We start from the raw sequence: 21,700 nt of genomic DNA on the forward strand, positions 1-21,700 counted from the left end.
ATTGCAATAATATGGCCTAGACTAATGTAGAAACGTTTGACCATCAACGCACTTGGATGCTCAGCAGTCCTGGAAACCACTAAGATAACGGCTGCCGTGCCAAGAGAGTCATGGATCGGATCTTTGTAAGCAAGGGCCCGCTCCGCTCCGCTCGCTAGTTCGCCGAACGATACCTTAAGTCTCTCATGTGGGGAGAATCGAAAGAAGCCCGCCATGACCCCCACTGCTTTGCTACCTTACTCTGACCGGTATCGGAAATGGTGGATCTCTTCTCAAGTTTGCAAGCGAAGCCGAGCGGGTGGACGAGAGGTACACACTACACTACACACACTAGTGGACTTGGCTGGGTTGTTCCGATGGCTTCTTTCCGGCTTCTTTTGCTGTGCCTTTGTGGCTCGTTCTGAAATGGTCTGGATTTTGAGTTTCGATGGGTATTGATCAGACCAGCCGAATCTCGACCTGCCGTGTTAGTGGCGGGTCTGTAATGGTATGGATCATTGGGTTCTGTTGGTAAACCATCTCAAACTATGGTCATCGGCTTTGGTTTGGGGGGGGGGGGAAGGAGGTGGTGAAGACTGGATCGTTGGGTGGTTGGAGTTTTCGGATTGTGGACTGGAAGGCCCCAACACCCAGACACGGCAGGTCGGAGTATTTGTGCCCGATCCTGTCGGGATGGATGATGGGACCTGGACTCGTTCATGTATTTTCTTGGCGCTCCCGTGTCAATAAATAAGCCACGTGCCGATAACGATGTTCCTTATCAGTTCTTAGCCACAGCCTTGTGCCCTGTGTCCCCGGTGATGTCGGTTTACATGTAAACAAACAGCGAGCCTGGGCAACACCCAATCGCGTCGCCGATCGGCCTGCCGATTGTTTTGTGATTGCAACTTCCTCAACAGCGTATCCCCCACCACCACCGTCCGCCTCAATCATTGTGCGCATTGTCTTGCGCAGCGTGAAGAAGAAACAACAAAATCAATTTTTGACAAAATATTCGAAATTGACGCATTATTATTGTTCAATCAACCTCCGAAATATGTATCGGTTTCGCGACTAAGACACCAAATCCGATTCCGTTTGCGACAGCCTCGACCTTTGCGCGATCACATTCCCAGCTACTGACCTTCGCTCAGCCAAGCGGGCCAAGAGACATCACCGTTACTACCAAGAAACAAGGCTGATCCGACAATTATTCTCGAGAAATAACGTTTCTGTACGAATCGACGTCCGACCACAACGGCGCATCCGCGGCCATGACAGACTACTTCATCTACGAAAATCGTCTGGTGTCTTTTGATGGGCAGCCCCTGGCAAACAAAGATGGAATACCTCCGGCCGATTCCCGAGGCAAGCTGGTAAAATGGCCACATAAGTCTTTGTCAGCGGATGAGGTCAGTGAACGGCACCGGAGGGAGGCAGCAGGTTGACAAAGCCTGAGTGGAAGAGGAGACTGACCGAACCGAACTTCTAGCTCGCAAAAGCCGGATTTTACTTCGATCCCATGGTCACTAGTCCCGACAATGTAACATGCTTTTTGTGCGAAAATTCCTTTGATGGCTGGACGCCTGGAGACCATCCAATCCAAGAACATCTGAAACATTCACCATTTTGCGGCTGGGCTGTGACGGCAGCGGTCGAAGCGAATCTTGGAGACTATGGGAAGATGCACCCTCTGGAACCGATTCTTGTCGATGCGCGGAAGGCTACCTTTGGGAGGAAGTGGCCATACGAATCCAAGAGGGGATTCAAGTGCAAGTCAAAGCAAGTAAGCATTCCCTTGCACTTGCCCGAATTGAAGGAACACAAGCTAACTGGTCGCAGCTTGCCGAAGCTGGCTGGAAATTCGCACCAACAATCGAGGATGAAGACATGACAGTTTGTCCATATTGCCTGCTAGGACTTAGCGGTTGGGAACCTGGTGACAAAGCAATGTAAGAAGCATTCCCCACCATCTGGCAAATATCTACCGCAATCAACTAACAAGAAACTTAGTGACGAACACCAGAGACGACAACCTCAGTGTGCGTTTTTCCGTCTTCAGGAGGAATTACCACCACCGAAGAAGCCCACGAAAAGAGCCAAAGCGGCCAGGACATCCAAGGTCGCCCACCGCCTTTCTGTCCAGCCTGTCGGCATCCCCACTGCAGAAACCTCGGATCAAGTATCCGCCTCAGACACCGCGGGCGGCCTTGAGGATATCATCATGGCGCCAACCACGCGAGCAGCAAAGAGCAAAAAGGCAACTACCAGGAGTCGAAAAGCGAAAGCCCAGAAGAAGGAAGCAGAGCCCAAGGAAGCCTTAAAGGACAAACCAGCAGACGAACAATTGGCTCCTGAAGAACCACCAAATGGACGGAAGCGGGGAAGCGAGTCGATTTCCGACTCTGTGGACTCCAACCCGGAGGCGCCTCCGCAGAAGAAGCGGGCAACACGAACAGGAGGAGCTGCGATTACTGATGTTTCCACTTCAGCTGTGGAATCACAGGACAATGACATTGTCGATGCACCATCTCCCAAACAAACAGCTACCCGCAAGAGAGCGCCCGCCAAAGGAACACAGAACTTGCGGAAAAGCTCACGAGTTTCTCTGCGGCACTCACATTCAACAACAGCGCCGCAGACGGATTTCTCGAATGATGAGGCCGTCGATCGTCAGATGGAAAGTGATGACGCCGATAATGGTCCAGGACGCAAAGCGCAGGATGCAAAATCACAACAGGAAGCGAATGCTGAGGATCCAATCCATTCATCCGACATCCCCCTCCCCAAAGATAGTCGCAAAGTAGCTGCTCAGAGGAGGATTTCTAAGCAAGCGAAAAGGATCCAACAGTCTCTTCCATTATCCGATCCTATCGACGAACTGACGAACGGACCTACTGCTGTGCCCGAAGCTACATCTACAGTGCCTCAAATAGCAGAGCCCGAGCTAGGATCTGGAGGGGATCCTGATATAACCTTGGTCTCAAAAAGTAGCGACCGACTAAGTACGGTCAAGCGGGGAAGGGGACGCCCATCAAAAAAGTCTACATCTTCCCATGCGTCAAGGGAAGTGGCAGAGCAGCAGCGAACTTCAGCTGGGATCCCGCTTCCGGAGGCCCAAGCCCCGGTCGAGACCCAGGTCGAGCTTGAAACCGAGCGCCGCTTATCAGCTTCAACTCCGAAAGAGGCGAGCGTTGAAGCGGCAGCAGAAGAACCGGTTCCGGAACATTCGCCCCGGGCCTCCCCTCTTAGAGCGGCCGTCACTCGAGCTGCGCCGACACCAGCCAAACTAAACAAGTCTCTTCCTCCGCCGCCATCTGAGTCCCCAGATCACCTGTCTCAGCCGCTTGCTACACCTCAGGCACCTACAGTCGCGAGTGTACCTCAAGAACAGCCAAGCGTCTACCGCTCGCCTTCAATGCAATCCTCGAATGCAGAGAACCGACCCCCATCGCCGAAGCAAATGACCCCAATAGTCGAACGTCATGCTCTAGCACCAATGGCTACCACACCGGACAGGCCCACTTCTCCTTCCAAACGGACGATTCTGGGTGCCCTTCAAAGCACTAAGCCTTGGACCGCGGCAGATCTAGACAATATATTCTCGCCCAACAAGAACGACTACGATAAGGAAGACGGCATTGACAAACTCTTGCACAAGGGCAGTGAGCTCACGAGCCCGGAAAAGCGGATGACCGTGGAGGAGTGGATCTATCATAATGCCAACTTGGCTGAGCAGAGATTGAAGAGGGAATGCGAGGAGATGGTCCTGCTGTTTGAGAAGCAGGGTGCCAGAGCGATGGAAGCTTTGGAGGGGCTTATCGTCGAGTAGTGAGTGAGTGGCACGACCCTTGGGCACCAAATTATCAGCATAAAAGGACGAGAGGTGTGGATTCGCATACTAAATCCCGCTTCTGGTTCAAGGTCGGGCAAATTCTGTGTGTGTGTGATACCAGGTAATGGACATGGAACTTGCGTGATGCGTTACATAGCAAGCTTATTGTGTCAGTGACTTTGGCTTCTGGTTTGAGTAGCATGGAAGGCGTCATTCGACGTCCGGTTAGACGATGTAGGGATAGCATTGTTGGTGACGTTACAATGGAATTGCACAATAGTGTGCATCATAACGAAACAAGCCCTAAAGTTACAGCTGCAGGTTCTTTAGATGATGCCGGGTTGGGGATCTGGACTAAAGAGCGAGTGTGATGAAAGTGGTTTTGGTTTTTCCATAGCGGGCGGTTAGTGGTTGTGAAAGCGTTTACACCAAGAAGTAGAACGAAAACTTGACAGCAACCTGGCGAGATAGCGAGTAAGAAACATTTTAGGCCAACAAGAGGGCAGAAAATGAACATATAATATCTGACTCTAGTACCCTAGTCTTTCAGACACAAACCGTGTCGACTCTGTTTAGGAGCTCCGTGTGGTTGCGACTTGCAAGTAATCCGACGCGCAAGGGTTAGGGTTACTACATCGTCCGTTTTTTTTTTGCGGCGCTGTCCATGACTTCATTGGGGCAGGCAGCCTTGTCAATCTACTTTGGTAACTTCACTACAGCCACCAATTACGAACCACGCGACGCGCTTCAACCTTTTGCTTCTTTAGTTGACTTCCATCAATTTCAATCTCGAAGGCGAACACAGGACATACGGCAATTCTCCTGGCTGTAATCAATAATTAATCACCTGTTTGCAAAGCCCCTTTGCGCCGCCGTATTACAAAAGCACCACCAGCAACAACCATCACAAGGTACCGACCGGCATCGCAGTAGTAGTAGCAGCGACAGCTCGACAGCTCCCCGTCGTCGTTGCACTCCCGTCGTCACAATGAGGCTGACGGCAGACCTTATCAACAACTCCCTTTCCTATCTCAATCCGCTTAAGGAGCGAGAGATAGACCTCCGAGGTGCGTTCCATCGAGAAGAGCAGATACTGCACGGTTGATCTTCAAGTTTCCAAAAGCGCGTACAAAGAACAGAGTTGATATATCGAAAACCTATGTTGGGTTGGGATACATGCAATAGGACACAGAATACCTGCTATTGAGAACTTGGGCGTTGCTGGGGTAAGTTTCTCCCTTCTCCTGGTTCTTCCTCTACTGCTAGTCCTGCTACTGGTAGCCCGTTTCAACCAAATTACCAATTAATGCAGTTTGCTAATCCGGTCGCTACTACAGCCCCACGATGCCATTGATTTCACCGACAACGATATCCAAGTGCTGGGCAACTTCCCGCTCTCTCCCCGCATACGCACCCTCCTGCTCGCCCGCAACAGGATCGCCCAGATCCAGTCGACCCTACCGAATGCGACCCCGAACCTGAAGAACCTCGTCCTGGCGTCCAATAATATTGGCGAGCTGGCGGATTTGGAGGTGTTGGGAAGGTTTCCAAGGCTTACGCACTTGGTCTTGACGGACAACCCCGTTACCAAGAAGGAGGTACGTCACACAACGCCCTTTCGTCGCCCAGTGTTATGCGGCTGAGAGAGAATCGGAGACGGGGGTGGCAAATGGAATGAATGTACGGAATGGCTGACAATGTTTGTCGACACACAGAACTACCGCTACTGGGTCCTCTGGCTGTGCCCTCAGGTTCGCTTTCTCGATTACGTCAAGGTCAAGGACGCCGAGAGGCAGAAGGCGAAGGAGCTGTTTGGAACCGCTGATGAGCCGACGGAGTTGGCCAAGACGGTATGTACCTTGTCTTCTTTTTCAATGTCATGACAACCCTGCTAACATGCAAACAGATAAAGGGAATCAAGAGCAAGACCTTTGACGTTGGCGCCAGCTCCGCCAACGGTGCGGCCGGCAGTGGTCCTTCCTCGAAACTTTCGCGTCTCAAGCTCACAGAGAAAGAGAAGAAGAAGTTGCAGGATCTGATCAAGAAGGCCGACAGCTTGGAGGAAATCATCAGATTGGAGAAGGCGCTCAACGAGGGACGGCTGCCACCTGGCATTATCGCCGAGGATGACGATGCCATGGAGGAGTAAGGAGGAACCAAGGTGACGGGCACCTGACGAACGTGGTAGATCAGGTTGCTATATGTTCGTGATATGATGGCTTGCAGAGGTGACGAAAAGGGGGAGGACGGCACTTCAAAGAGCTTACCATTTGTCGGCGTTCGGTTCTAGATGGGGCTTACTGCAAAATAACTGTATACCAAATTGCGCAAATTTGCTGGGTTGAAACAGAGATAGTGAAACATGATAGTGGTGTCATGATTTCACCGCAGCAATCGGAGCGGCCTTGAGGAAAGGGACGTTAGGACGAGCATATCAAGGGCCCATGGTCTTTGATTCGGCAACTCTACACCTCTTAACGTCTTGTACTCGCCCGGATATTCAACACGTCTATTCGGCTCTGTATGTATGGACAGTCACTCAACTAACCCGTCATATCCACATCCCCATCATGACCCCGATACTGCTGTGACGCCGCCTGCCTCATCTCCATCTGCAACTGCGCGCTGGGATCCTCGTCCGACGTAGTAGCTGGCGGTGATGCCGACAAGATACCCCTATTCATGCCGCTCATCACACCAGGAGTAGAACTAAATGGTCGTCCCGAAGCCGACGACATGCCCACCACACCCGTCGTGACACCCATATTGGTAATACCGGTATTAACCCCGCCAGCACCGAGTCCATTCACCGGCGCCGCCAGCCCTCCAATGCTTCCACTAGCACCGCTTCCTGTACCAGCAGGCAACCCCCCATTCATAGACATCAAGATGGACGTTTGCTGCAACCCGCCGGACCCCTTTTGCTTCTTGGCATTCGGCAGCATCGCCATCCTATCCCGCTCATCTCCATGATCACCCACTTGTCCCTGCTCCAAAGATAGCATAACCCCCTCGGGAGCTGCCAGTCCTCCCATAACCGGTCCAGGCGCCAAAACGACCGCGGCGGCGGTCCCCGCAGGAGGAACCACAACGTCGCTCCCGCCCTTGACGCGGGCCCGGGCGGCCGCTGCTTGCGCCTTGATGGCTTTGTAGGAAGAAGTCTTGGGCACCACGTCCTCAAGGAACTCGAGATTGTCGTGGTGGGAGACGGCAGCGGCCACGTCCTTGTATTGCACGTTGCGGCGAGGCTTGCGCTCGGCTTTGGCCATGTTCTGGGCTTCGGAGGCGAGGTGTTGGATGAACATTTCTGTTGCCAGAGTGATCACGAAAGCGGCATTGTTGGAGCAGACTGTGATGTCTGGATCTACGGCGATGATTTTTTTGACCCTTGTGACTGGGTGGAGAGGAAATTGTTAGTATATGTAGACTCACACGGAGTGAATGCGTGAGAGGAAGTTCAAGGGGACTGCTGGGTTTCCTTACGGGGCAGCTGGGTTTGGCCTGTGACTTCCTTTCGGGGAGGAATTGCTGTGGTGTTGTACGGCATCTTGTTGGCAGGGAGAACGGCAGATCTCCAGGAGACAATGTGCGAGGTGATTCCAAGTTCGGAGTGGATTTTATATCGCTGAGGTGAGGGAGAAACCAGTTTGGGGTTCAGTTCTACTTTTCGTTCTAGACTGAGTTTCGTAGGTGCCGACACCGAGTGTGTGACAAGCCGTTTGTAAGATTAATTGCCGATATGTCAAAAGTGATCGTAGGTCGTCTGGATGATCCAATCAAAGTCTAACCAGCGTTTCTTGGTCCTGAGAATGGTATATATCGAACCAGCGGATCAACGGCAAGAAGTTAAAGTGAAACGCGTAAAGACGCGATTAACAGAAGTGTTGCATCTTTTCCCAGACAACCCCATGGGTGGCTATAACATGGTACTGTAGTACAGTACCAGGGGGCGGGCACCTTGGCGGCTCAGGGATTACCTAGGTTGCCTGCCAAGAGCCCAGAACCCCGGAAGCTGGGCGCTGGAGTTGGGACGTCACTTACCTCTAGTTCAGCCTTGCAGCTGAGTGATAGCTTCAGTGGGCGATTACAGGCACCTGGGCGGTTGGAGGCGCAATCGATAACAGTGACAACCTGGAAGACAATGACATGGATACTAAGTACCTGTAGGTACTGATGAACGGCAAACAACCCGGACAACTTGAAGCGCCCACCTACTTTGCACTTCTTACTTCAGTCCGAATGCCAGCGACATGATGTCTAGAGGCGGCCCAGGCGCCATGAATTCGCAACCCCGATCTACGTCGTTCTCGACGTCAGTGCCCCAGATCCCGAACCAGCGCGCTCGAAGACCGTCCGTCAGCTCCCGGTTTTCCTACGCCGTGTCCATTGCCGAACAAGGAGAAGCCCAGACGGCGCAAGGAGTAGCAGCGCAACATCAGATCGAGGAGGAAATTGCGCAGATCAAGCGATACGAGGTCAGCAGCTAGCTTCGCTTGCTCCAGAGTTTGGGTTGTGCGATGCGACCGGGTTAGTTTGTGCGGCTGCTAACATGGACCGAGTAGGACTTCACCACCATCGGTATGATACACCTTTGACATCAGAACCACTTCCGCCCGACCGGCCGGGCAGGCAGGCGCTGACGATAGACGACAGACTGGGTGCAAGATGCGGCGCGAGAACAACTGCGCAGAAAGGCGCGTCGAAAAAGAAATGCGGGGCTCTGGGACGCCGGCCGCTTCGACTGGCGACACAGGATACGGGAGTCCTATGATGCTGCCCAGGGCTGGATTGTCGTCACCATCATAGGTGCGGCAATTGGAGTCAATGCTGCTTTTCTCAACATTATCACCGAATGGCTTGCCGACATCAAGCTTGGCCATTGCAAGACTGCCTTCTATCTGAATGAGAATTTCTGTTGCTGGGGGGAGGACAACGGCTGCGACGACTGGCAAAAATGGACGGGTTTCTCACCCATCAACTACTTGATCTACATACTCTTTGCGGTTCGTAATCCTTGCCTATCCCTCGTCGGGCCATCTGAGAAGACCAGCTCCTCACTGACAGGCTCTAGATTTTGTTCGCCTGCACATCAGCCACCCTGGTCAAGTCCTATGCCCCCTATGCCGCCGGCTCTGGCATTTCCGAGATCAAATGCATCATCGCCGGCTTCGTCATGAAGGGGTTTCTCGGTTTCTGGACTCTAGTCATCAAGTCCCTGGCCCTACCACTTGCCATCGGCTCCGGTCTCTCCGTTGGAAAGGAAGGGCCTAGCGTACACTACGCTGTGTGCACAGGAAATGTCATATCGAGGCTCTTCGCCAAGTATAGACGAAATGCATCCAAGACGCGTGAGATCCTGAGCGCTTGTGCTGCTGCAGGAGTTGCTGTCGCGTTCGGTAGCCCTATTGGAGGTGTGCTGTTCTCGCTCGAAGAGATGTCCAGCTATTTTCCTCTCAAGACCATGTGGCGTAGCTACTTCTGCGCTCTGGTTGCAACAGCCGTCCTGTCTGCCATGAATCCTTTCCGAACTGGGCAATTGGTCATGTTTCAGGTCCATTACGACAGATCGTGGCACTTTTTTGAGATTTTATTCTTTATTCTACTGGGCATCTTTGGCGGTCTATACGGTGCCTTCGTCATGAAGTGGAATCTCAGGGTGCAAGCATTCCGCAAGAAGTACCTGACCAACTACGCTATTCTCGAAGCTACTCTGTTGGCGGCTGCCACGGCTATCGTGTGTTATCCGAACAGCTTTCTGAGAATCGACATGACCGAGAGCATGGAGATTCTTTTTCTTGAATGCGAAGGCGCTGAGGATTATCAAGGCCTCTGCGAGAGAGATCACCGCTTTCGCAACGTGGTTTCTTTGCTGCTAGCAACCGTCATCCGTATCTTCTTCGTCATTATTTCGTACGGCTGCAAGGTCCCAGCCGGTATTTTCGTGCCGTCTATGGCCATTGGTGCCTCCTTTGGCCGCTCAGTGGGCATCATTGTCCAAGCACTCCATGAAGCCAACCCGCAAAGCCCATTCTTCGCTGCTTGCTTGCCCGATGTGCCATGCATCACGCCGGGAACATACGCCTTTCTTGGTGCCGCCGCTGCTCTGAGTGGCATCATGCACATCACTGTTTCGGTGGTGGTCATTATGTTCGAGCTTACCGGCGCCCTCACCTACATCCTGCCAACCATGATTGTCGTTGGAGTAACCAAAGCCGTCAGTGAGCTGTTCGGCAAAGGTGGCATCGCGGACCGCATGATCTGGTTCAGCGGCTTCCCCTTCCTCGACAACAAGGAAGACCACAACCTCGGCGTACCCGTCTCGCACGCCATGATCAAGGATGTCACATCTATCCCCACCAACGGCATGACCCTCCAGCAAATCGAGGGTCTTCTCGCCGAGGACAACTATCAAGGCTTCCCGATCGTGGAAGATGAGCACTCCAAAATCCTCGTTGGCTACATCGGCCGTACGGAGCTACGCTATGCCGTCGACCGCGCAAAGCGTGAGAGAACACTCAGTCCTCAAGCCAAGTGCACCTTTGCTCCACCACCCAGCGCAGATGTCACCACCCCTGGCACTGACATCATCACACCCGGTCTCGCCCGCATGGACAGCTTCAACACTATCGGCTTCGCCGAGCCATCCACAACTGCCTCTGCTTCATCCTCCAACTTCATCAACTTCAGCCGCTACGTAGACACCACCCCCGTCTCCGCTCACCCGCGCCTCCCCCTCGAAACCGTCATGGAACTCTTCCGCAAGATCGGTCCGCGTGTGATCCTGATTGAGTACCACGGCAAGCTGATGGGGCTTGTCACGGTGAAGGATTGTCTCAAGTATCAGTTCAAGGTCGAGGCAATGGAGGAGGTCGCTAACAATGGACAACACAGTGGGCATGGACAGGGTAATGGAGCGGAGCAACAGGGGGATGAGAGACTGTGGGAGTTGATGCAGAGGGTTGCGGGGTGGGTGTCGGATAAGGTCTCGATTGCGAGTGGTGGGAGGATTCGGTTGAGAGACTCTTTGGATTTGCCTAGGGAGACGTTGGCTGGTGGTGCTGGTGCTCGCGTGGGTAGTGGTACTAATAGAACGGTGAGGAGTCAGGGAGGAGCCAGGGATGATCAGATACTTGATGGGACGGAAGATGAGGATGAAGATGGGGTTGAATTGGAGAATCGGCAGACGTACCCGCACGGATCTACGTCTAGGTAGCCGTGGAGCGGGATTAGATTAGCGCGATGAGGCGGGCCAGACGGGTGGCATCGGTATATGGGTGTAATGTTTTTACTGCCTGGCATTTTCTTCTGGTTGGGTATAGTGATAATGATTCGAGCGAGAGAGCGAATCACTGTGTAATAATATTATTACAGGCCAGACAGATAACGATGACAGACCGATCTCTGTCGAACTTTGGGACTGCACCTTCTCTGGCCTTGTTGAAATCAACAAGGTGTCGCTTGTGTGTGCAGACCTGACCTCTTCCCTTTGCTTCCAACCTCAAAAGTCCCTCCCATAGAGAACGGCAGATAATCCCAGGGTCCTTTTTTCCACATAACCATTTATTTCACAGTATCAACCAGTGCGACCCCAACAACGGTCTTTGAGCCATTTCCAGAACAGCCATGTTCTTGCTTGTCGTACTGTGTATAAACACCGGTGAACGGTGAGACCGTCATGTCACTCTTAGTGAATAAATGAAGTACGTACGCCTGACACATGACGCCAAAGCGGGCGGTTGGTCGGCGGTTGCAGGGCTGGCTCTGTGTTATACACTACATACATTACAGCCTCACAGTCCAGTATTGGAGTAGAGGGGCCAAGACAGAAACCAGCATGTTTTCGTGGTTATCTTGTCCCTTCGTCCATTCAGGGGCAGTATGTCTAGCTGGCCCCCTTGATTTAAAGGCTTCATCTATCAAGTAATGATAAGGTAATCGAGGAGGCTGTTGAGGGCACCTGACATGAGGTTACTTAGTTACCTGTAGGTTGCCCCAAAAATGGAGGGAAAAAAAGAAAGAAAGAAAAGAAAAGTGACCGGCTTGTGGATGCACTGGTGTGTACACTACTGGCATTGCGATTTTCTCTAGGCAATGAGGCAAGATAGTGCAGTGGTATGTGTAGTTCAGGAGGCGAGAAGTAATGGAAGCGGTGATCCCGCCTTATCTCACTTAGTGAGACCGACAACCAACTGCTCCTCCTCACTTTTTAAGTAGGTACTTGCCTACCTCTATGTACGTAGAGGTAGCACATGCTGGTTGATGGAAAGGGCAAACTCTCGCGTAACCGTATGAACATAACGAATATCATCTACCTACCTACCTAGGTGGGTAGGTTTTAGAAGGTGCGGTACCTACCCTAGCCAACGACACATCCTAGTCTTTGTTTCTTGCAGTGGTGGCCGGGGGTTACAAATCGAGCATCGTTACGGTGACTACCTATAGTGGCCATGAGTGGTACAGTACACTGGTGTCCAGTAACATACCCTGGCGAAGGCTACCATACCAACCAACGTAAACACGATGTCGTTCAAGAAGCCGCGCAATGCTTCCACTTGTCTTTCACTGTACAACTGACCGCGGAACGATTGTTGTAATCGTGGTTCATCTGAAGCTCGATTGCGGGGAAACCGCAGTTCGAAAAGATTCCAAGTCGCAACGAACGAAGTCGGAAGGGTGGGGACAGCATGTGCAGGGATAGTTGATGTTTATGGGTTCGGTTCCACGATAATCGCTGACAGAGTCGCTTTCTTTATTTTTTTTCTCCATGCGCTTGTGGAAACGCGGCCTTCAACAAGGGAAACACTGGACCCCGCCATACCAAAATGGTTACTTTCTCCAAGCAATGGAAACGACGATGATGTCAAATATGCCATGTTTTCGTTTGTTCAATTTCTTTTTTTTTCGCTTTTTCGAATCCAAAAAGAAGCAGCAAAGAAGCCGCTTAGTTCCCTGGTCACATGGACCAATGCCCAGTTCCCTTGCTCTTTCCCCAGCCGACCCACCTCACCGAAATCGGTCCTTTCCAAACAGGTATCGTTGCGCGGCTTCCCCCGACCTATCCGACCGCTGTCTCCGCCCAGAACTGCTGAGAAACGCCCGCAATCCCCATTCCATCCACGCGCTTTGGAAGATCGACACCGCCAGTTTTCGTCCTCCTTCTGATAGGTCATCTTGAACATCTTCATCCTTCATCCTATCATCATCCAGCCCTGTCCTGTCTAACTCACACTGATACCCCCTTTCGCCCATCAGCATCAACAACATCGTTACCGATCATCAGACTCCAAGCGACAACTTAGCTGGGAAAAAGGTTGAGGGCATCCATCCATAAAATCTCAGTTCGGAAGCGTCGATAAAGAGCCCATTGATCCCTCTTTTGTCACACAACATAACCGATACCCCTCAAGCCAAGTCCAGACACCTAAGCATCTTTTGACTTGCTGAACAGCCGCCTCTTTTTGCTGCAACTCTAGAGCTTCCTGTCCATCAACAATCCTTCGATTCTGCAACCTTCCGCACCTGTAGTCATAAGAGCGACCCAGACAGTATGGCTGTCGGAATCACCCAGACCATGGCTGCAGCCACTACCAACGTCCCCTTCTGTCTCAAAGCTACCTTCAAGGAGACACCAAGCTTAAACAACTTCGATAAGCTCGTCCAGGCCTTGAAGGATGCCCTGGGACCGTCGTCGGGTTTGACTTCAGACGATGTCGATGTCGAACACCTTACTCGCTTGATGCAAGACTATCAAAGTGACGAGGTAGAATGGTCGAGGTTCGCCTTTGGTGATGCAAGCCGGGGGTACACCCGCAACTTGGTTGATGAAGGGAACGGGAAAAGCAACCTTGTGAGTAACAGTCTGTCGGGTGCCTTATTTCCATGCACCCATATTCCCCGTCCCTCGACAACAACGTGCCTTTCTGTATATTGCGTCATGCAATGTTCACTCGAACAAAACATTGACAACAAACAATGAACAGCTCGTTCTAGTCTGGTCCCCAGGCAAAGGCTCACCCATCCACGACCACGGCAACGCCCACTGCCTCATGAAGATCCTCCAAGGCAACCTCACCGAAACCCGCTATGCCTTTCCCGACTCCACTTCATCATCATCATCCTCCTCCTCTCCCTCCTCAGAACCAAAACGAATGAAAGTTATTGCGGAAAAGGTCTACCGCGAAAACGAGGTGGCCTACATGGCCGACGAGCTTGGCGTGCACCGCGTGTGGAACCAAGACCCGGACAACTTTGCCGTCTCGTTGCACCTGTACACGCCGCCCAACGTAGCAAAGGGGGGCTGTCACATCTTTAACCCGGAGACGGGAAAGAAGAGCCATGTGCCCAAGTGCGGGTACTACTCGGCTTATGGAAAGAGGTTGGATGAGTAAGAAAAGAGAGACAGAAGAGATGAAAAGAGAGACGATCTGTAAAAAGAGAGGAGACGATACTCAGTCGAGGTTGTAGTCGATGATGAGCATACACGACGGGTGGATGGATAATCGATACATAGATGAAGAAGGTAAGGGTCGGTGGCAGGTGATGAGCCTCGTTTTGTCGTCGAATTGGAGTCGAGTCGAGTCCGTTTGCATAGTTTGATTTCGTTGGGTTGGATGGGGATATATAATGACGATGATGATGTCTCGTCAAGTCGAGGGAGGCGTTCGGTTGATGAGCGGTGATTCAGGGGCTATTGTTATTCCCAGGCTAGTTTGTTTTCGTTCATGTTGCTAGGTAGTAATTGTATTGTTGCTTGCTTGCTTGCTTGTTTGTTTCCATTGTTGCTTTCAGTGTCGCTTCCAGTGTTGTCTCGTTGTGTGGACATCGGGTTGAGAAGAGAGAGCGCTGTATTTGAGAGAATGTTCAGTACCGTAAGGTCCGTAACACCGCGAAATATGTTTTTCGAGCGCAAAATTGGGGAGAACGGTAGAGAATCAAACCAGCTTTACAGCACTGAAACAGCGAAAGAGATGTGAAAAAGGAGAAACGGGGAGGGAAGAGGAGACATTGATGTCGTCGTCGGCGTCGCGGATGCTTTCTCACTTCTCTTACTGTTTTGGGACTAGCGCAAATTGCACCATATTCCTCCAATCGTCTTTTATGGGTCGAGCGGACCCTTGGAGTCTGTTCGATGTCAGGTCTTAGGGTGAACTGCGGTCACGTTACTTATCATGTGATACCTCTCTATCTAGCAATCACCATCTGAAGAAGCACCCTGCTTCTTGAGAAAACGAACACAGCAATCGTCGACGACATGTAGTTTGGTTTGACTTGTACATGGTTTCCAATATTTGGACCATTCCTCGATATGTCAAAATCCCAAACTCAAACTATCCTCTCTACATGCATGTCCATTGTCTTAATGGACAGCTGAGCAAAAACAAGAACAACGCCTAAAATATAATCGCCACGAGACTCTGCTACCACCACCATCACCACCATGGTGATCTATTTACCTGATAATAAGTACCATACCCCCTCTATCACACGACACCGTCATTGGGTAAGGTGACTCCAGTAGCGCCACGTCAAGGACAGAATCCAAGTGACTTCTCAACAGCCGGAAATGTTCCTGCGAAATGATCTTGGTTCTTGACGGTCTCATCTTTTGCTGGGCATTCCTGGCTGAGTTGGACGATGGCGATGATTTGCCATTGACTCCTTGCGCCACACCACTGCCCCTTCCGGTCCCGGTAACACCAGAACCACTAGCCTGGTCACCGGACGATTTGCCATGCAAGCGCTCGGTATTGAGAATCAAAGACGGAGTGGGATGACTAGCCGTGTAACTCGGCGCCGCCTCTCCCAGCTGTAAACCCGAGTAGATCCTGCTCTGACTTACATGCGTCAGGTCCCAAAACCGCAGCTTCTTGTCTGAGCCGCCTGTGACCATGAATGCGTAGCGCACGTCCCGTTCCTGCAGCGGCGGCGGCGGCTGTTCTTCAACCGTGGCGGCGTCCGTTATGCCCCAGCCAAACACCAGTGCGCGGACCCCCCGGTCGGCATTGCCCATAGCGTTGGGCTCGATATTGGTCGCGAATCGCGAGAGCATCTGTCCTTGCCCATCGGAAGGCTTGTCCTCGTCGACTTGCCAGGCATCGTAACCCTTGGGGCCTTCCTTGTTGCCGCCGACACGGTAAACTTCGCGGCATGTGGCCTTTTCAATGTCCCAGACTGTGACCTCGCCTTGGCCGGTTCCGCCAGAGGCACACACCCAACGGCCTCGGCCGCGGGAAGGGTGGATTGCGAGCCGGTAGATGGATCCCTTGCCGGGCACGCCCCAGCTTTTGAGCTTCACTTTAAAGCGGAGATCCCACAAGTCCAAGACGCCGTGAGACGTTCCCAGGCAAAGCCAATTTTTCTTGAAGTCGATGCAGAAACAAGTGGGTGTGCCGTGATGGACCGGATTCTCCAGTTTGAAGAGCAGTGTCATGGTTCGGAGCTCGATGCCCCAGACGACCGACTTGTTGGTGGCCACGACAAGGATCGACTCGTTGTCCCGCTTGTAATGTTCGCACCACACACCGAACTCGCCGTCGACAAAGCGATGTTCCCTGACTGTGCGGAGACGAGTGTACCGATAACTCTCGCCCTGCAAGTAAGTCTCAACCTTGACTATATGTACGCTGCCATCCGTGGCACAACTGACGAAGCTATGCGTGTTCTCAATGAAGCATAGCGCACGAACCTTGGCACCGGGAGCGTGTCGATGGGTGAGGCGAGGTTTGTGAATGTTAATCTTTTCAAACCTGGCCGAGTCCCAAACCTTCACGGTCCCATCATCGCCACCGGTCAGGAAGAATTGGTGATCCGGAGCAACAACGATACGATTGATGGCACCGACATGCTCAACAAATGACGCGATAGTCACTCCTTTCGGCTTCCATCCATTTTCCCTTTGCTTCCCTGGTTGGGAGCTGATAATCTTGCCGGTCTTACGGCGCCCAATGGGTGTAACCTCTGGACCAAATTCTGCAAGGTCGTGTGGGTAGTTTTCGACGTACATGGTATCCAGCATCTTGAGAATATGCGGGTCATTTCCATGGTAGTCGTGGTTCACACGCAGTTTAATGCCGGGCGTTGGCGGCACGCTTTCAGTGTCTGGGGACCTAATATGAGTTCCCTGATAATGCTGAGAGAGGGGCGCTTCAACCTCACCAAAGGCATTGGTTTCTGTAGTACCAGTCTCAGGAACGGACTTAGCGCTGTCCTTACGATTCATCAGACTCATTGCACTAGACTGGTGCTTCAAGGCCCTCCTTGTTTCGTAAGGGGAGTAGTGAGCAGATCCCACGTCGTCATGAGGGGAGAGCAAAGAAGCCCGGCTCTGGTGAGACGCCGACCGTCTCAAGGTATCCCTTGAGCCTTCGCCATTGCTGTCCGTAGCAAGCCTGCCGTCCACGGATATGGATGGAAGATTTGATCGACTGCCCGACTTGGACTTTTGTTTATCCACCGCGGCCCGACGCCTTTGACTCAGTGGATCACCAATGGTCAACGACGCATCGAGGAGAGCCTCCTGGATCGTCTTGGGAGCCGTGTCATCATCGTCCAGTTGGGGAGCAGGATAGCGAATGGGTTCCTCTTCGAACATGACGGTCTGAGGCGTGATACCCAAGTTTCGCAGAGGAATGATGTCCTCGAGCTCAGATCTCTTCTCCATTTGCAGTTCAGTCGAGTCTCTCCCTTTCATCTGAACAAGACGCCATATGAACTCTCGCAGCATGATGAGTTTCATCTCGTCCGCCTGTGAGAGCCCTGCAGTCCTTAAGCGCCCCAGCCACTGCTCATCCTCGTCTGTTTTGGAGAGTTTGGTCACAGCGCGAGCATCCCACAACCGTTTCGAAGGCTTCCAAAAACCGCTCTTCTCTGATTTTGCAGCCCATTGCATAGCCAGTTCAAAGACGTTACGCGAGAGTGGTTTTTGAAGCGAATCAAGAAGCTGGAGCTCCGACCAGCCAGGGATAATATCTGGCTTCAAGAAGGGCTTCAACTGTGGGTAAACCGAAACCTTCAGGTATGCAGAGCTTAGGAACTCGTTTCCGGCTGCTATGAAATGAGCGGCCGCTTCACGGATCCAGATGTTTGGATGCATTGTAAACCGTCGGACAAGGGCGACTAGGTCCACAAAGGCCTCCTTGGTCAACAGCCCCAATCGAGTCAACTCTGCCAATGATTGAAGCGCTCCTTGTACCACGAACTCCTCAGGGTCATCCACCGCCTGGATTATCAGAGGTAGAATGAAGCTTTCGAGGGTACTACTTCCCATAAACGCGGAAATGCCCACGACAGTGTCAAAGAAGGCATACCGCAACATCCAGTCACGGTCGTTGAGGTACGTGTTCAGGTGAGCGATGATAACGTCATTCGCCTTTGCAACGCCGAAAAAGATGCACAGATCCGGTACTGAACTGAGAAAGGCTCTCCGAACAAAAGGATTGAGGTCCTCGATGAGCATTTTCGTGTGGGTCTCAAAGAGGTCTACTAGGTCTTGGCGGGAACTGTCAAACAACCCATCGAGAGCCGTGTTGGTCTCGTTGCCTGGCTCAAGTTCTGGATCCGAAATGGTCACTGATCCATCGGCTCGAAGCGTCGCGGCCATTGCTAGGAACCGATACGCGGTTGTTGCCAGTTTTCCTAGACAGGCTGCATACGTGGCTCTAACTACAGGGCTCGGGGTCCCCTGTGATCCCAAGAGCGCAACCTGCATTCTGGGTAGGATATACTCGAGGAATATATGCGAGTTGACGGGGGTGATAATTTTGACGAGATCAAGAAGCTGCGTTATTGTGCGCAGCGCAGATATTGCAACCCTATCGCATTTGTCGGTCAAGAGGGTCATTAGGTACGGCAAGACTCGATCCAGCTTTGCTTCATCGGTTAACCGTTCAGCGAACGCTAGCATGATATCACACGCCTTGATCTTTGCGGTCGCATGCGCGGTGTTGCGCAGGGAAGACGCGACCAGAGTAAGGAAGATGAGGGTTCCATCATCAGTGGCGGGTTGCTTGTTCGCCGAGACATGATGTTCAGCGTTGGGGACGTTGAGTCGAACTGGGAAAAGTCCTAACCCCAACCTCGGGGACGGCAGGTGATGCTCGTATGGGTCATTCCCGTTCGCATAGCCAAGGAAGTAGGAGATCTTGTCAAAGTCGTTCCAGACCCTTTCGATCCTCTGATCCGCTTCCCCGATCCTCGAGTTTCCGGTTGAAAGGTCGGTAATCGACTGCATGTACTGATGTAGGAAGTTGTAGAAATAGCCCGGGAACACTTTGTCCTTCCAGAAATCAAGATACTGCTCGGCCGAGTAGCGCTTTTGCGGATCCACCTGAATCATGTGGGCGATCATCTCGCGCAAGTCCTTATCAGGGATGCGACTTAGATGTGAAATGGACGGGTCATATTCCCCCCTTCGGTATTTGTACAGCTGGCTCAGGTTGAATATTGGTGTTTCGAGGAACAATTCAGCAATAACACATCCGGCGCTGAACACGTCCATGGCCCATGTGATCTTCGCGTTCGGGTCGGGGTCTTGCCCGGGTGGGAGAAATCTCTCGGGGGCCAAATAGCATGTTCTTCGGCCAGACGTGTCAAAGAAGTAGGAAAAATCGGCAGGGTTGTCTTCCGGCAGCATAACAGGCTTGAATGACGATGAAAAGTCCGAGATGTAGAGCCAGTTCCAAGACGTCACTAGTGTATTTTCGGTCTTGATGTCGCCGTGGTATATCTCTTTGGCGTGGCAGTCGCGCAAGGCACACAAGAGTTGGAAAGCCAGCCAACGCTTCTCCATGTCCTCGAGAAATGGCCTGGTGCTGAGTCGGTCGTATAGGGAGTTGTAAAAGAACTGTCGGACCAGGTATCCGTTCGTCTCGGTCTCGATCGCTCGCTGATATGGAAGAGCGTTGGGTACACTGGCAAGCGCATTTCTTTCGCCTGTTGTTTCCCCGCGTCAGAAATGGCCAAAGTACGATGGCAAAGCTTCGCACATCTGTCACTTACGGATAATCTTCTTCTTGAACCGTCCCAGCGACATGGCGTATGGCTTGACGAGCACTTTGACAAGCACGACTCCATCATTGTGTCTGGCACGAATACTCTTCATGAAGCGGGCCTGGCCGATGACCTTCTCATAGGTCAAATCTGCTAGCTCCGGGACATCAATACCAGCTGCCCCCGCGGGAGGGGCAGTCAAAGAGAAACCCTGACCCATGGTTTCGAGGCGTATAGTCGAGCCAGGAAGCTTAAGCTAACCAGCTACCTAGACGGCGAGATCGTCAGGCTGTTGCGCATCTTGGGACAACCATCCGAGACTTGACCAGTTCGGGGGAGGACGGAAAAGAAAGACAGCTTGGACGTGGAAGAATCGCCAATCGTGGTCTATATGGTTGTAGGGTGGTGTTTGTTCTTTGGAGCTTCGCTCGGTGCGACAGGATGACGAAGGCGCAAAGTCGTTATCAGTATGACTACAGGACGTCAAAGGGAGCGAAATATGCCAACGGGACCGGCACCTGAAGCTAGCTCTGTAGCGCTAGGTGATATTGTCAGCTGCCCTCTCAAGCAGTATTTCTCTGTTTCTTTGGTCGATAAAGGCAAGGTCGTGTGGACGTCAAACAGATAGGTAGATGCATAGGTAAGTAGGTACTGTGGTGTGTACTGCGTATGTATGTACATACATCTGTGTGGTAAAGCGGTACCGTTCAGGCGGGCAAGTTGTACTACCGTTCGCCATTGGATGTCACCGGAGCCGGTTACGTATAAGGGTGCCGATAAGATAAACGCGTCAGCCGCGGAGGCTTCCTCGCTTCAGGGTCGGCTTGGGCACTCCCGCTTTGTTCTTAGGTCTCCGTTACGTACTACAGTACATCTCCACTTTAATTAATCAATCATCTCCACCTAGCCCAGGTAGGCCCACTTCAGCCCTATACTATGGAGGTACGTACAGAGCATGTAGTCAAGTTGCACGTTCTTTTCTACCATGTAGCGAAGGTGTGTCTAGGTACACTTGCAACGCTTTCTACGATTGCGAGGACGTTATCTTGTTCACTCTTACTGAAATGCTAGGGCCTGCGCGGCTTGAGCCTGCATCTCCATACTCTTGGAGATCTGGGACAAAGCGCCCAAGGCCTCCTTGCGGGGGTTATCACTGATTTGCCTACGATTTATGGTGGGCATGAATGTTGTAGTAAGTATGCTTCCTGATTATACCTAATATCTAGGGAACCTGAAACCCCGTGCCCCGAGTCTTTGCGGTCCTTTCGCGCAAGGAATTGCCGGCAGCCCGGGCAAGGCGCCTAGTTGGCTGCAGAGTTACACGGGCAGCATAAGTAGGGTAGACAGGCTTTACCGTAGAGTGACTGGAGCCAGGCGGGCAGGCAGAGCTACAGACCACTGAGACGACCACTAAGGCTCGCCTGGCAAGTCATTGAAATTTGTCGGGGAAAAGTCACGCCATCAATTCTAGTTTCTGGTCGTGGAAAGGAAAGAGCGATTCCGTTGTCGTCGTGAGCTGATTAACCCCGCCATCATGCTGCATTCATTGATGTTGTTTGGGAGAAAGAACGACCCTCTATGCATATTTTAGCTACAGACACCAGCCCTATGATAGGTAATGGCTGAGAAAGCGGGACTGGATTTAGCCCCCCCCCCCCCCCCCTCCCCCCACAAATTAGTTTTCCCACCTGTTAGTGTTTGGGCAACGGGCGTTTGCTCGTCAGCATCTCGGACATCGAGCGGCTCGTTGTTGGTATTTTGGCTAGTGGGGGGGTTCGTTGTCAGGATACTCTTGGACGACGAGTGGCTGATCGTTGGGGTGTTGGTCATCAGGAGGTTGATTTTCGTCTTGTTCTGCTATTGTGGGCAGTGTGTGTTGTATCGGGCGCGGAAACTGTT

General features: G+C 52.2%; 6 protein-coding genes across 7 annotated transcripts; 4 read left to right on the forward strand and 2 right to left on the reverse strand.

Annotated features, from left to right (window-relative positions):
* The first annotated feature begins 804 nt into the window (after positions 1-804).
* NCU06621 (hypothetical protein) lies at positions 805-4,265 on the forward strand. The gene is made up of 4 exons (XM_957270.2): positions 805-1,391; positions 1,472-1,765; positions 1,822-1,931; positions 1,993-4,265. The coding sequence occupies exons 1-4, from the start codon at positions 1,254-1,256 to the stop codon at positions 3,809-3,811; spliced, it is 2,361 nt and encodes a 786-aa protein (XP_962363.2). The 5' UTR covers positions 805-1,253; the 3' UTR covers positions 3,812-4,265.
* Positions 4,266-4,503: 238 nt separating this feature from the next.
* On the forward strand, positions 4,504-6,379 carry NCU06622 (U2 small nuclear ribonucleoprotein A'). Its single transcript, XM_957271.2, has 5 exons — positions 4,504-4,881; positions 5,000-5,040; positions 5,152-5,412; positions 5,530-5,664; positions 5,721-6,379. The coding sequence occupies exons 1-5, from the start codon at positions 4,803-4,805 to the stop codon at positions 5,961-5,963; spliced, it is 759 nt and encodes a 252-aa protein (XP_962364.1). The 5' UTR covers positions 4,504-4,802; the 3' UTR covers positions 5,964-6,379.
* Positions 6,256-7,708, reverse strand: NCU06623 (hypothetical protein). Its single transcript, XM_957272.3, has 2 exons — positions 7,298-7,708; positions 6,256-7,208 (listed from the first exon to the last, which is right to left on the reverse strand). The coding sequence occupies exons 1-2, from the start codon at positions 7,359-7,361 to the stop codon at positions 6,358-6,360; spliced, it is 915 nt and encodes a 304-aa protein (XP_962365.3). The 5' UTR covers positions 7,362-7,708; the 3' UTR covers positions 6,256-6,357.
* Positions 7,709-7,901: 193 nt separating this feature from the next.
* NCU06624 lies at positions 7,902-11,350 on the forward strand. 2 transcript variants are annotated; one of them, XM_011395899.1, is made up of 4 exons: positions 7,902-8,289; positions 8,377-8,392; positions 8,468-8,817; positions 8,886-11,350. In XM_011395899.1, exons 1-4 carry the CDS (start codon positions 8,065-8,067, stop codon positions 11,025-11,027), a joined length of 2,733 nt encoding a protein of 910 aa, XP_011394201.1. In that variant the 5' UTR covers positions 7,902-8,064; the 3' UTR covers positions 11,028-11,350. The 2 variants fall into 2 exon arrangements, with proteins under 2 accessions (XP_011394201.1, XP_011394202.1); XM_011395900.1 differs by having other exon boundaries at positions 8,377-8,817.
* A 1,344-nt stretch (positions 11,351-12,694) lies between these two features.
* On the forward strand, positions 12,695-14,574 carry NCU06625 (cysteine dioxygenase). Its single transcript, XM_957274.3, has 2 exons — positions 12,695-13,661; positions 13,795-14,574. Exons 1-2 carry the CDS (start codon positions 13,362-13,364, stop codon positions 14,200-14,202), a joined length of 708 nt encoding a protein of 235 aa, XP_962367.3. The 5' UTR covers positions 12,695-13,361; the 3' UTR covers positions 14,203-14,574.
* Positions 14,575-14,954: 380 nt separating this feature from the next.
* On the reverse strand, positions 14,955-20,501 carry stk-45 (serine/threonine protein kinase-45). Its single transcript, XM_957275.3, has 2 exons — positions 19,811-20,501; positions 14,955-19,744 (listed from the first exon to the last, which is right to left on the reverse strand). Exons 1-2 carry the CDS (start codon positions 20,019-20,021, stop codon positions 15,264-15,266), a joined length of 4,692 nt encoding a protein of 1,563 aa, XP_962368.3. The 5' UTR covers positions 20,022-20,501; the 3' UTR covers positions 14,955-15,263.
* Between the last annotated feature and the right edge of the window lie 1,199 nt (positions 20,502-21,700).

Source organism: Neurospora crassa, linkage group IV (assembly GCF_000182925.2).
Source record: "Neurospora crassa OR74A linkage group IV, whole genome shotgun sequence".
Lineage (NCBI taxonomy): Eukaryota > Fungi > Ascomycota > Sordariomycetes > Sordariales > Sordariaceae > Neurospora > Neurospora crassa.

Bases quoted from the DNA above. Each gene is read 5' to 3' on its own strand.
- NCU06621 (XM_957270.2), top strand. From the start codon at position 1,254: ATGACAGACTACTTCATCTACGAAAATCGTCTGGTGTCTTTTGATGGG. The intron at 1,392-1,471 runs GTCAGTGAACGG...CCGAACTTCTAG, and splicing joins AGTCTTTGTCAGCGGATGAG to CTCGCAAAAGCCGGATTTTA. The intron at 1,932-1,992 runs GTAAGAAGCATT...CAAGAAACTTAG, and splicing joins GAACCTGGTGACAAAGCAAT to TGACGAACACCAGAGACGAC.
- NCU06622 (XM_957271.2), top strand. From the start codon at position 4,803: ATGAGGCTGACGGCAGACCTTATCAACAACTCCCTTTCCTATCTCAAT. The intron at 5,413-5,529 runs GTACGTCACACA...GTCGACACACAG, and splicing joins ACCCCGTTACCAAGAAGGAG to AACTACCGCTACTGGGTCCT. The intron at 5,665-5,720 runs GTATGTACCTTG...ACATGCAAACAG, and splicing joins CGACGGAGTTGGCCAAGACG to ATAAAGGGAATCAAGAGCAA.
- NCU06623 (XM_957272.3), bottom strand. From the start codon at position 7,361: ATGCCGTACAACACCACAGCAATTCCTCCCCGAAAGGAAGTCACAGGC. The intron at 7,209-7,297 runs GTAAGGAAACCC...CTCTCCACCCAG, and splicing joins AGGCCAAACCCAGCTGCCCC to TCACAAGGGTCAAAAAAATC.
- NCU06624 (XM_011395899.1), top strand. From the start codon at position 8,065: ATGATGTCTAGAGGCGGCCCAGGCGCCATGAATTCGCAACCCCGATCT. The intron at 8,818-8,885 runs GTTCGTAATCCT...GACAGGCTCTAG, and splicing joins TGATCTACATACTCTTTGCG to ATTTTGTTCGCCTGCACATC.
- NCU06625 (XM_957274.3), top strand. From the start codon at position 13,362: ATGGCTGTCGGAATCACCCAGACCATGGCTGCAGCCACTACCAACGTC. The intron at 13,662-13,794 runs GTGAGTAACAGT...AACAATGAACAG, and splicing joins GGAACGGGAAAAGCAACCTT to CTCGTTCTAGTCTGGTCCCC.
- stk-45 (XM_957275.3), bottom strand. From the start codon at position 20,021: ATGGGTCAGGGTTTCTCTTTGACTGCCCCTCCCGCGGGGGCAGCTGGT. The intron at 19,745-19,810 runs GTAAGTGACAGA...GGGAAACAACAG, and splicing joins GTTCAAGAAGAAGATTATCC to GCGAAAGAAATGCGCTTGCC.